The sequence below is a fragment of the Spinacia oleracea genome, chromosome 5 (genome assembly GCF_020520425.1).
Source record: "Spinacia oleracea cultivar Varoflay chromosome 5, BTI_SOV_V1, whole genome shotgun sequence".
Taxonomy (NCBI): domain Eukaryota; kingdom Viridiplantae; phylum Streptophyta; class Magnoliopsida; order Caryophyllales; family Amaranthaceae; genus Spinacia; species Spinacia oleracea.
The window spans coordinates 6,630,110-6,641,701 of record NC_079491.1 but is presented as its reverse complement, the minus strand read 5'-3'; the positions used below and the strand labels follow the sequence as shown (position 1 = coordinate 6,641,701).

General features: G+C 34.8%; 1 protein-coding gene across 1 annotated transcript; it reads left to right on the top strand.

Annotated features, from left to right (window-relative positions):
- The first annotated feature begins 173 nt into the window (after window positions 1-173).
- Window positions 174-11,561, top strand: LOC110797021 (protein MICRORCHIDIA 6). Its single transcript, XM_056829161.1, has 20 exons — window positions 174-308; window positions 1,747-2,076; window positions 2,242-2,316; window positions 2,451-2,485; window positions 2,851-2,929; window positions 3,061-3,150; window positions 3,238-3,313; window positions 3,872-3,950; window positions 4,441-4,575; window positions 5,627-5,725; window positions 6,039-6,134; window positions 6,213-6,359; window positions 7,090-7,182; window positions 7,815-7,866; window positions 7,951-8,062; window positions 8,775-8,971; window positions 9,059-9,159; window positions 9,864-9,943; window positions 10,128-10,170; window positions 10,530-11,561. The coding sequence occupies exons 2-20, from the start codon at window positions 1,755-1,757 to the stop codon at window positions 10,614-10,616; spliced, it is 1,998 nt and encodes a 665-aa protein (XP_056685139.1). The 5' UTR covers window positions 174-308; window positions 1,747-1,754; the 3' UTR covers window positions 10,617-11,561.
- Window positions 11,562-11,592: the final 31 nt, after the last annotated feature.

Below are 11,592 nucleotides of genomic sequence, written 5' to 3'. Positions count from 1 at the left end.
TAAAACTTATTTTTTTTTATCGCGAAGAGGAAACGCCTGGTACACAAGTGATTACAATTTACAAGCACGTCCCAAAAAGTTCAAAGACCAGTCTTACACCTCCGTACTACACCAGGACACTAGTACACTGTACGTAGTAATGTAGTATTGCTCCCATAGTCCCATATTTTTTGTGTGCCACTCTAAACTCTAAAGTTGAGAGCTCATCAGATTTGCTATTTTGTCAATCGCAAATTCGCAATCAATATCCTTTGCATGCACTCTTGCAAAGTGCAAAAGCATAAGCTCATCAGAATTGTTGATTTCAGGTACGGAGTATTATTCTACCCTAAACATTTTCACAAATTCTTATTTACAATGGTTGTACAATAATTATTGTATAACGGAGTAAAAGTTAACTCAAAATGCTTAAAAGTTATGCTTATATAGGTAAAAGTTATCTATTTTTTTAGTGATAAATTTTTTCATTTTAATAAAACTTATTTCTTCAAAATCTCTAATAATGTATAAAATTAATCATTTAATCATTTAAAATGTTTATCTATCAACTTTTTTTACTAATATAAAAGTTAATCAAAACTAGGTTAAAGTTACAAAAAAATGGGTTAAAGTTATTTTGGTGTACAATAAATTTATTGTACACCTAGTGCGCGCAAGACTTTTTGAAACATTTTTCTGGATTTCTTACATTTTCGGACCACTAGTATCGAGGTAGAACTAGTATTACTGTAATAATCTGAAGAATGGAAGGCTAAATAAAAGGAATTTGTTGTCACTTGACTGATATACGACACATTTTTCCAGAATTTCTGGGTTTTAGCGAAGCCCGATTGCAAATAAATGCAGTCGGGTTTTGTACCCACATGTTCGACAAAACTAGCTGAAATTGATAAATAATAATGTAACTCGAGCAAAAACAATACAAATCAGAACCTTTTATTTTATTTTAAGTCACGATTTTGCAACTTTATTAATAGCATTTCACATTTTATTTTAAGTCCCCCTTTTTCTATTGTTTTACTACTTGTTCTATTTCCTTTTCCGCAATATATGGTGATTTTGGTTTCTGGGTTTTAGAAGTTTAACCTAACTATGCAATTCCCATAATCGGAAATTAAGGGTTTTAGGTTTTGCTGAATGTTGTACAGATTTCACCTCTACCCAGAAAACACGCTTCTGAAAATTATTCCGGGGGTGTGATTTAAAGCTCAATGAATTTAGAAATTTTATTCGAGGAAGCATATATAATTGTTAAATTGTTAAAATGATCATTTCATTTGAAGTTGATTGGATTCAAACATTTGATTTATCGATTTCGCCGTTGGAAAAACCCGGATGTCTGAGTAAACTTTCCCCTAAGTTAACTAGGTGTGAAATTTGTTATTGAAAATCATTTTAAGAGCTGTACGCAAAATGCTACGAACAAGTATATGCAAGAGAATGGAACTAGATCAAGCGAGTCTTATAGGGTTAGAGGAGACTGTTTCACGCTAATTTATTGTGAGACATCTGAAATTACCCCGAAATAAGTAATAAATCACCCTTGTAATATCAATTGTGAGATCGTCTTGTACAAGAATTGTTATCCTAAAGCTGATGTTTGTGCATTTTAGCTCAGTACAAGTTTTTGATGGTTGTTAATTATGATGAGTAGTTTCTCATTTTTATCTTATTAAAAGAGATTGTTACAATTTTTTTGTGGCTTAGATTTGCATTTAGCTTCAGAAAACTTGTTAACATGTGCAGAAACAAAAATGTTGGTAGAAGCTGTCGAGTTTGGCCAGGAACTTTTTGGATCTTTAATTCATCAAGAATCGTATGCCCACATACCCAGTTTAATCAGTTCAGGGCTAGAAGTCCAACATAGAGGCAGAACTCCTAATTCTGAATACAATAGCTCTAATGCTATTATGACTACTGATCAAAGGAACACCTGCTTACAGGAGCAAATTCAGTCTCCATCTCAGGACACACATTTATCTGCTGTTCCCCAACGTCCAAGACCGCTTTGTCGGCAATTCTGGAAAGCTGAAAACTATGACAATCTCTCGAACTCCTCTGAATCTTTGGTTCCAAGTTAGTCATCTAAATATTGGTTTATGCTGCATCAGTAAATATTGGCAATGTCATATTTTACTTGTCACTTAAATCATGCTTGGATTTTGCACCAACATGTTGGGTAGTGCTTTTGCAGTGTACTGAGTTTCCTGCTTTTTGTTTCTTTTTGTATTTTTTGTGCAGATACGAAAACTCATTTGCATGTACACCCCAAGTTCCTTCACTCTAATGCCACTTCTCACAAGTGGGCTTTTGGAGGTGACATTGGCTAAAAAATATATTACCTTCTTTGCCAAATGCTTTTTTTTCGTGTTAAAGGTTGTCTATTGTCCATAAACAGTTGTAATATGTGTTTTGCATTCTCTTAATGTTTGAGGACTTTTTTCGTGCAGCTGTGGCGGAGCTTCTGGACAATGCAATTGATGAGGTGATTCAGCTGACATTTTTAGTTCGTTTACTGCTGATATATTAGCATTTTGTTACCTAGTAAAATTTTCGTGAGCTGTTTTGAAGTTTTGAACATTGAAGTGTTTAAAAAATCCTGTAGAGCTATAAAAGAATGTCGCAATTAATTGTGCGAAAAATTCTATGTTACAATTTTGACTTTGCCTTTGTATGGATGTAGAACTTCACTGCTTTTGAGTTTTGACTTCTCTTTGTCCTCTGTGAAATCATTATAGTATCAATAAAACTCAGTTTTGGAACTCCAATTTCTTATTCTCATATCATGTGGTTACTCATATGAAGTATGTAAGATGAGATTTTTCATATGGTCTTTTCTCAATCTAATAGATACAAAATGGAGCTACTTTTGTCATCGTAGATAAAATCTCTGATCCAAAGGATGGTAGTCCAGCGCTGCTCATCCAAGGTAAGTTGGTTCATGAACATTTTAAAAGTTGTTCTATTACACCTTTTCTTATCCCCACCATTCTCATGCTTCTTATTAGCAGTTACATATCCGTAAGAGAAATTTCATGGCTCTGCACTTGATACTTGCAGATGATGGAGGTGGTATGGACCCAAAAGCAATTAGGGGATGTATGAGTTTCGGATTCTCAGATAAGATGTCTAAAAAGGCCATTGGGCAATGTATGCTAAATTAAATTTTAATAATCATGCTCTAAATTATTTCAATTTCTTCCTTTTTTTTGAATGATTTAGTTGAATGCTTTTCAGATGGAAATGGGTTCAAGACCAGCACCATGAGACTTGGAGCAGATGCTATAGTCTTCAGTCGACAAATGGACAGTGGGTCTGTGACCAATGAATTTTAAATCTTTACACTACACTTTAGTTACTAACATGTCTAAAAATCTTGACATGATTCATTGAGCGAGTATATATGTCAACTGCTGATACCTGATAAGTGATAAGGGATATTCTTGGGATCAGTTTTGTTTGTTATTGGAATGACTTGCTACTTTACAGTGAGAAATTAGCGGGTAGACATCTGCTTCAGCCACTTTAATGCAATGCTGATGAACCTTTGAGCTTCATTGTAAATAGGCTCACACTTTGGATTTCTATTGATGAAGTTGCTTATTGCTATTTAGCTTTACAAAGTGCTGTTTTAAGAATTGCATGAATATTTGTATGTCATTTCTAATAATTTTTTTTTTTACCTTTCTCTATTGGTTATACATCTACGTACTTCTTTACTTCTGCCTTCTATCTTCTAAGCTCTGTGATGTGCCCAATACTATTCCCTCCCTCCCCAGATTTACTGGGTGCTTTTTAAATTGTGGATTTCATTTTGGGTGCATATGCTTATTGTAAGTTTGCTTATTCACGGTGTTTGTTTTGTATTCAGGATATTAACCCAAAGCATTGGTCTTCTTTCCTATACATTCTTGTCTCACACAGGCATGGACAGAATAGTAATACCTATGGTAAATATACATCTTCTTGGATATACTGAGTAATATCTTTTCAGTTTTCACTGAATCCTCCTGATAGATAACTTTGTCCAAAATAAATTTAAAGTCATCTAGAACCCTCCTATTTTTAACTTACAGCCCATTACTGAGATATTTACATCAGAATGGACATATTGTAAATGATAGAAATCATTGATTGTTTGAAGTCCAATGTATTGCCTGTCAAGTAAATTTGTTGTGGGACTTTGAAGGTGATATCCATATCAGTTCTTTTTTCAAATGAGCGTCACACCATGTGTTTCTGTCTTTCTGAAGTAATATCACTGGGTATTTTTTAGTTCATCTATCTATCTGAATCACACTGTTATTGTAGTCCTTGATTCAATGAAGTTGAGCATAAATTATGTTGGTTTTAATACTGTGTTACTTAATCTATTAACTAGTTTTCATCGCTATGCCTGGCTAATAGCTAGTCTGATGGTGCCATTGGACATGTCTACAGATTGATTATGAGTACACTTTGACAACTGCGTCCTGGAAACCTCTATATCGTGATAGTAGAGAGAGCTTTCAATCAAATATTTCAATCATTTTGCAGTGGTCTCCATATTCAACTGAAGCAGAGCTTCTGAAGCAAGTACGTTCGGACAAATTCTGTAATGCCTTGTGTGCATATTGTCTTTTTGTAGCTTGTTTGGCTTCCTGAAATGAGTTGATAGGGAAAAGAGGGAAGATTAGCAAAGGAAAGAGAAATGAAGGTATGAGATGAACTTTTCATTCTTTGCTTAGCCCTCAATTAGATGAAACCGAGAGGAATCAGTTCTTTGGGAGATTTTTAAAAGAAATTCAAAAGAGATGAAGTCATGGTATTTATAATGTATTTGTGAAAGTAAAAGATATTTTAATTGTGTTAGATAATCTTAGTTGGAAGGTAAGAGTCCTATACATAGGGGGTTATATGGTTATGGATAATAGAGAGTGGACAATATGCAAACACTATTGTGTGTAAGTGCTTCAAAAAGAATTAGACAACAGTGAGAGAGTGATATACACCATGGAGATGCTCAATGAGGGAGAGACCATGCGACATAAGCTTTGAGGGAATGAGTGACGGTATGGTTGAATTCACCATTGTGTATTTGTGTTGGGGTGTACTCATAATTCAAGTCATCGATATTGGAGTGCACTAATATTCTCAATTCAAAATATTGTTTGGAAGTTTTCTCTCAAATTTTGATTATCCATGTTAAATAGTGTATGCCTTTGCCATTGTTATTTTTGTTCTTGATTCTTGTACTCACTCCCTACCAATTGGATGAAAATCAACGGTTTTCTTTGCTTACAGTTTATATCTAGTGGATAACCGCAGCTTATGTTAATGAATTAATGAATGAATTGCATGTCTTTCTCCACGTTATTATGGAAGCCACGTCACACCAGCAGCATAAAATTCACCTACAATCTGATAGCACTATAACCTTAGATTTATGTTTGAAGATCATTAACGTCTTTCACTGCAAACTTATGCACATGTCTTGTTGTTAATCGCATTGCAGTGGTTTGAAGGGATTGACTTGTTTTTCTTATTTTTTTCACCTTTGTGTGCTGTTTTTATTGCTGAATTGTACTTACTGGCTCAAGTACTCTAGTTCTATACTTAGTTCAGTTGTTAAATTGATGGCGCGCAGTTTGATAGTATTGGATCTCATGGTACCAAAATTATCATCTATAATTTGTGGCTTGCTGATGATGGACACTTGGAGTTGGATTTCAATAGTGACCCTGAGGTTGTCTCTTTATTCCCTTTGTTTATTTCTCTATTAAGATTTAAGACTATATTCTACTCCCTCCCTTTCAGATCACTTGTCAATTTTATGTTTTATGCATATAATCAAATATCTGGTTATACATTGTGTTGTAATGGAGAAGATATACATAATTTGTATCATCATGAAAGTGATAAGTAATTGTATTGGTATCATAAATGAATCAGTGTTATGAAATGTCCCACCCAAAAGAAAATGGACCAGTAGCAACAAGTGATTTTAAGTGAGGTAGCATCATCTTTTGCAAATTATGACTTGGCTGTTTTCATCATAGGATATTCGCTTGAAAGGTTCAAACAATGGTCGGAAAGATTCAAGAAGATTGAAGACTGAAGAGCACATTGCCAACCAATACCGCTATTCCCTCCGGGTCAGTCTGAATTTACTAGGGGTCCCACGAATCAGAAGAAATCAGGCTCACAAATTATAAATCTTATTCTCTTTGCAGGTTTACTTGTCCATTTTGTACTTGCAGCTCCCCCAGAATTTTAGTATGATATTGTGTGGAAAAGTTGTTGAGCATCATAGTATAACAGGTGACCTTGAATTCCCAGAATTTATCGTGTACAGACCTCAAAATAGGCCAACTAAAGAGGTAAACTCATTTGCTTCTGCTTTCTCTGTTGTAATTATTCTCGTTATGCAAGCATGCTCTTTACTGTTAGCTGATATTGGAGTAAGTTCTCTACGATCATTTTGATTTTTGTTACTTCCTGCGTTGTTTTTGCTGGCTTCCTTGGTTGGTGCTGAATTGCTGATGATTATATGTAAGAGGCATTGGGGTAATTTTGGTGAACATGAAGAAATAGAATAGATTTCTCTTCCCAGCATATGGGAAGCTATGGTGTGCTGGCGTCATGATTTGCTTTCCCCAGAAACAACTACCTATGCTAGCAATTATGCATGTGCAACATGTCCGGCATGGGTTATTTTGTTTGAGCTTCAGATCCGAACTTTCTCTTTTTCTCAAATCTCACCACTCAAAAAGTGCCCAAAGCTTATCTCATAGTACTTATCTACACTATTGCTTAACTGTAAATGACCCCCGGAGTTTGTTTCAGATGTGCTTTTGGAGGATAGACCTCCATAGTTTTATTGTTGTAGCTCTTAACTTTTAATTTAATTTGAAGTTCCTTGCTTGCATCAAAAAAAAAAAGTAAATGCAACCAGAAATTATCTTGCCAGTCACTATGATACCTGATGTTGTGTGCAATTTTTTTTTTCATTTTCAGAGTTACTCGAACTATTCTTGATTCCTTGTTATCAGTTATGAACTTCAAATGTCCACAAATAAAGTTGAGCATGCTTCTGACTGAAATTCACAGGATGACATAATAACAACTATAGGCTTTCTGAAGGAAGCGCATGATGTCAATATCCATGGTTTCAATGTCTACCATAAGAACCGGCTTATATTGGTAAGTTGTAAGCCTCCTTTAAGAAGATTTTTTACATGTGTGTGCAGCAAAACCATGTGCAAGAGTGTTAATGTCATCATGTTCCAAGATATATGGTTAAAATGGTTAAAATGGTTAGTGATTCTTGAGACTGTCTATTTAGGAACTCATGCAACTCACAAGAAACAACATATGTGAAGGCCAGTTTATTCTGACATATGAAATATTCTTTTACAACTGAAAATTGCTCAGCAAAAACTCTCTCAGCTCTTTTAATGACCTCATGCTGAAAAATTATTTTAATGGTACGTTAACGACTCAACGGACTTTATTTCCTTGTAAACATTTAGATCTCCTTCATCCACTTTTAGTTCCAAAGAAATTGCCTTCATAATTACCGTGAATGTAATGTTTTGTTGTCTCAAACCTTTAAAATTGAAACTGTTCTCCCTACTGCTCAAGGAAATTTCAATTTGGGAGAATCACATTCATCTAAAACTGAAGCATTAAATCTCTCAGAAATATGAAATAAAAGCTGCAGTATTAAAGGTTGAAGAAAAGTTATTTTTGTTTGTGTGTAGAAATTATGTATACTCTAGCATGTTTTTTCAGGTTGATGACCAGCTTATCTAATTTGTATTTCTTCATTGCAGCCATTTTGGGAAGTTGCTCCCTATATGAAGAATAGAGGAAGAGGCGTCGTTGGTATTTTCTCTAGATCACATAGTGAAACTGTATGACATAATAATGTTATATGCATGAAATTTTGACTATTATAATGTTCTTTAGGGGTCTTGGAAGCAAACTTTGCTGAGCCTGTTCATAACAAACAAGATTTTGAGAGGACCTCCCTCTTCCAAAGGCTTGAAACACGCTTGAAGAAAATGGCATGGGAATATTGGTGGGTGTTCAGTTTTTTATCCCCGGTTTATGTGGCAGTGATACTGATGGCATAACATAATAATATTGTTTCTCATTTTCTCTTTAACTATTTGTGCTGCCACATTTCTCCATTAACCAGAGTTCCCAGGGTTATGGTTTGTTGTTTTCTTTTATTCTGCACCAGTATTGCCTTTGGATTTTTGTTAATCTGCTTTTCATCTTGGATGCTTAGCTTTCTGCAATTAAGTAATTAAGGTAGCTTGGCAAGCTTGCTCTACAATCAAATGAAGGGATCATTGCCTTGGGTGTGTGACATTGTAAGCGAAAGATTGTCATGTCGAAGTACTACCTCTGTTTCAAAATGATCTTTACACTTTCCGTTTTAAATGTTCTTTACAATTTGTTGTATTCTATTTGTGGACATGAAAATTTACTAACTTACCCTTCTTACCCCACAATATTTACAATTTTCCACTCACTTTCTCTTACTTTATTCATTTTTTTCTTTCACACACCCACCTTTTTACATATTTCTCTAACTTTATCCATATTTTATTATATCCAACTAACAAGCTCGACTTTCCTTTCAAAAAAACTAACTTGTTCATTTTTGTCTTAATATTTGTGCAAATAGTAACCGTAAAGATCTTTATGAAACGGATGTAATATTTGCTTATTTGGCTGTTGCTAATTGGCCGCTAATTGATGCATGTTATCAAATAATTTTGTAGGGATCATCACTGTGGACTTATAGGATATCATGTCACTAGAAAACCTCGTGCGTCTTCAATAGACTCATCATATGATTGTTGTGCTGAACCTGTAGAATTGGATGATAGTACAATGTCAGATCCAGACAATGACGATGATGACCTTGTAGTTGATTTACTTGTTGGGTCTATATCTCAAAGAAAAGGCCAGCAGCTAGGTAAATACTTTTTTGACAGTTGGCTCAGATTTGTGTTTAAATCCATGTATAGCACATATAACTTCCCCTTATGTTTATGACTCACAGATTCAACAAGGACAAAGAATCCCCTATTTTCAGCTCATACAAGTACGCATAGCAGCATAATACCTGATGCTACTACCACGGAGAACTTCACCCATGTCCAGGTCCGTCCATTCTTCGGATGTTTTTTTAAAAATTGCAAGTGATGGTTAAGCATGTCCCCTCCGAAATACTTAAGACTGGTGTTATCTATGGCCCATATGGCTCATATCTATCTAAATATATCACTCTAGCTAGAATTCACGGCCCGTTTGGTAGCCGGTAATAAATGGTGGGAATGAGAATAAATCTAAGTGTTATTTGACAAGAAAATAACATCATGATGTTCATAGTAATGAAATTTTGTCTCATACTTGGTGTTTTTCGTCATAAATTTGCATTCCCACCTAATACCACTCCCCAAATGGTAATGGTAATTTTTTTTTTAAAAAGAGATAATTTTGAGCGAATTAGCATTACCATGGAAATGGATATTGATTTTCCTTACAAATTTACATACAAATTCATTCCCATTGACACCATTTATGACCGGCTACCAAACGGGCCATCAAGGCTTTGTGTTTCTCTTTTTAGTTATTTGATCATCTCGGATGCAGGAGCTGAATCTCTCTTATCAATTTCTTTCCCCTGTTTGATTATTTACAGTGATTAAACTTCTCAGTTGATAGTTACTGGTTACTGTCTTCTGTTTGGTACTATGGCACCTTTTTTAGACAAATAGGAAGAAAATGGTACAAGGGGATTGAGGGAAGCCTCCTCGATGCAGTGTGTTATTCCATGATTCTGACCAACTCAGTTTTAATTGCAGCTTGGCAGTTTTGGTGCAGACGAGCAGAGTAAACGGGAGGCCATGTTGATGATGCAAGATAATAAGAAACTTCAGCAGAAGTAAGTTGTTTAGATTCAAAAAGAAAAAATTTGCAGGTATACATGATAGTGTAGTTGTACTGTTGTACATTGTCAATCAAAGGAATAGGAGTATCTTCACGTCTGAGTCGTACTCTTTTAAAAGTCTTTTTAATCTGTTATCAGTTTCTATTTTATCTGCTGATTTGGTTGATATACATTTCAGATGCTTGGAATTTGTGAAGAGAGAGAAAGAGCTTACACAGAAGGTACGTTCAACGACTGATATGGTGTCAGTATCTCATTCATTCGTGAAGAATGGTCAATGGTGAAGAGGGTATGTTTGGAACTTTGGACATTTGGCGAGGAAAAGTAACTGAAAATAATTTTGTTACAGAAAAATATCAAATCTTGATTCAACTCAATATCACTAAAGTGGCCAAGCATCAAGCATGTGGTATTTAGACTTGACTAGTGATTAAATATTCTGCTTCAGGATAATAACAGGGAAAAGAAGAGGTTACAGCAAATAATTCTAGTGTAACGAACATGAACATTGTATGGTATTTGCAAAGTATCTTTGACATAACCAATATTCGTTATAAAATTTACACAATGATTCATGCAGGTTTTGCTGCTTAAAAAGGAGCTTGAAGATGAAAGAAAAAAATATGGCAGAATGTTGAGTGAACTATCACAGCTTAAGACCCCCTAGCAGAAAGATATATACACTTTCCCTGCTTTTGGAATAGCTAAGACTAACCGTCTTTTATGTTAATCCTATACATAACAATACAGAAAATATTAACCCTAAATTATATACTTATGCAAAGAGTTTCCTGTCACAGGTAAATGCAAGACTAAGCTGCTATTCACCTGTTCTTTATAATCCTTCTTTTCCTTGATTTATACGGTAGTTAAACATGATCAGTTTTTTCTGACAACGGTTCAAAATTCCCTTAATTCGCAGGTAAATTACGAATGATGCTGGTTAGCTTATGCATGTTGCTGGATCTAGGCACTTTCTGAACTTTACTGCTGAGTTTAATATAGATATGTTGCAATGTTCACAGTGTACAGATTGGTCTTCCAGTTTGCAGACGAGATAACAGTCTTTTTTTTGTGTTTAGGTATCTTTTAGTAACTGGTAAGGCCTTTTTTCATTCAGAGGAGACGGAGTTTTAGCACGACTTTTTTTAAAAATGTTTTTTTAGATTTTGGGTGGTTTGGCTGTTTATATGAACTATGAAAACTCTGTTATTTACTTATTTGTGTTTGGTTGATCAGACAGGAACATAACTTGCTTCCTGCATTTTGGTTTTGGTGTAAGTGATGAAAATCACAACAATTGGTCAACAAATACAGGATTCTACTGGCTTTGGAAAACATTAAAATTATGTAGCTTCGCATCTGATTTGGAGAACATGGATCACCATTGATTACTCTACATGTCCTGAACGTAAGCGTGTCATGGAAGTGTATTTTCAGCTTCAGCATTCAGAAACAAAGTTGTGATAACATAATTATTTTAGTTTTTATGTATAAAACTAGTGGTTTAGATGTTACATCACGGGTTAATTTGAGACTTGCAAATCCTAACCCTTCGCGTCTTTAAAACCTTGCAAAATATTGTTCTAACTGAGTTAAACGTTGTTCTTGGTCATAATGTTTTCTATGTGGGAGAGCAGCAG

Coding starts and splice junctions, on each gene's coding strand:
- LOC110797021 (XM_056829161.1), top strand. CDS start 1,755: ATGTTGGTAGAAGCTGTCGAGTTTGGCCAGGAACTTTTTGGATCTTTA. Junction 5,726..6,038: donor ATTTCAATAGTGACCCTGAG/GTTGTCTCTTTA, acceptor TTTTCATCATAG/GATATTCGCTTGAAAGGTTC. Junction 6,360..7,089: donor AAAATAGGCCAACTAAAGAG/GTAAACTCATTT, acceptor TGAAATTCACAG/GATGACATAATAACAACTAT.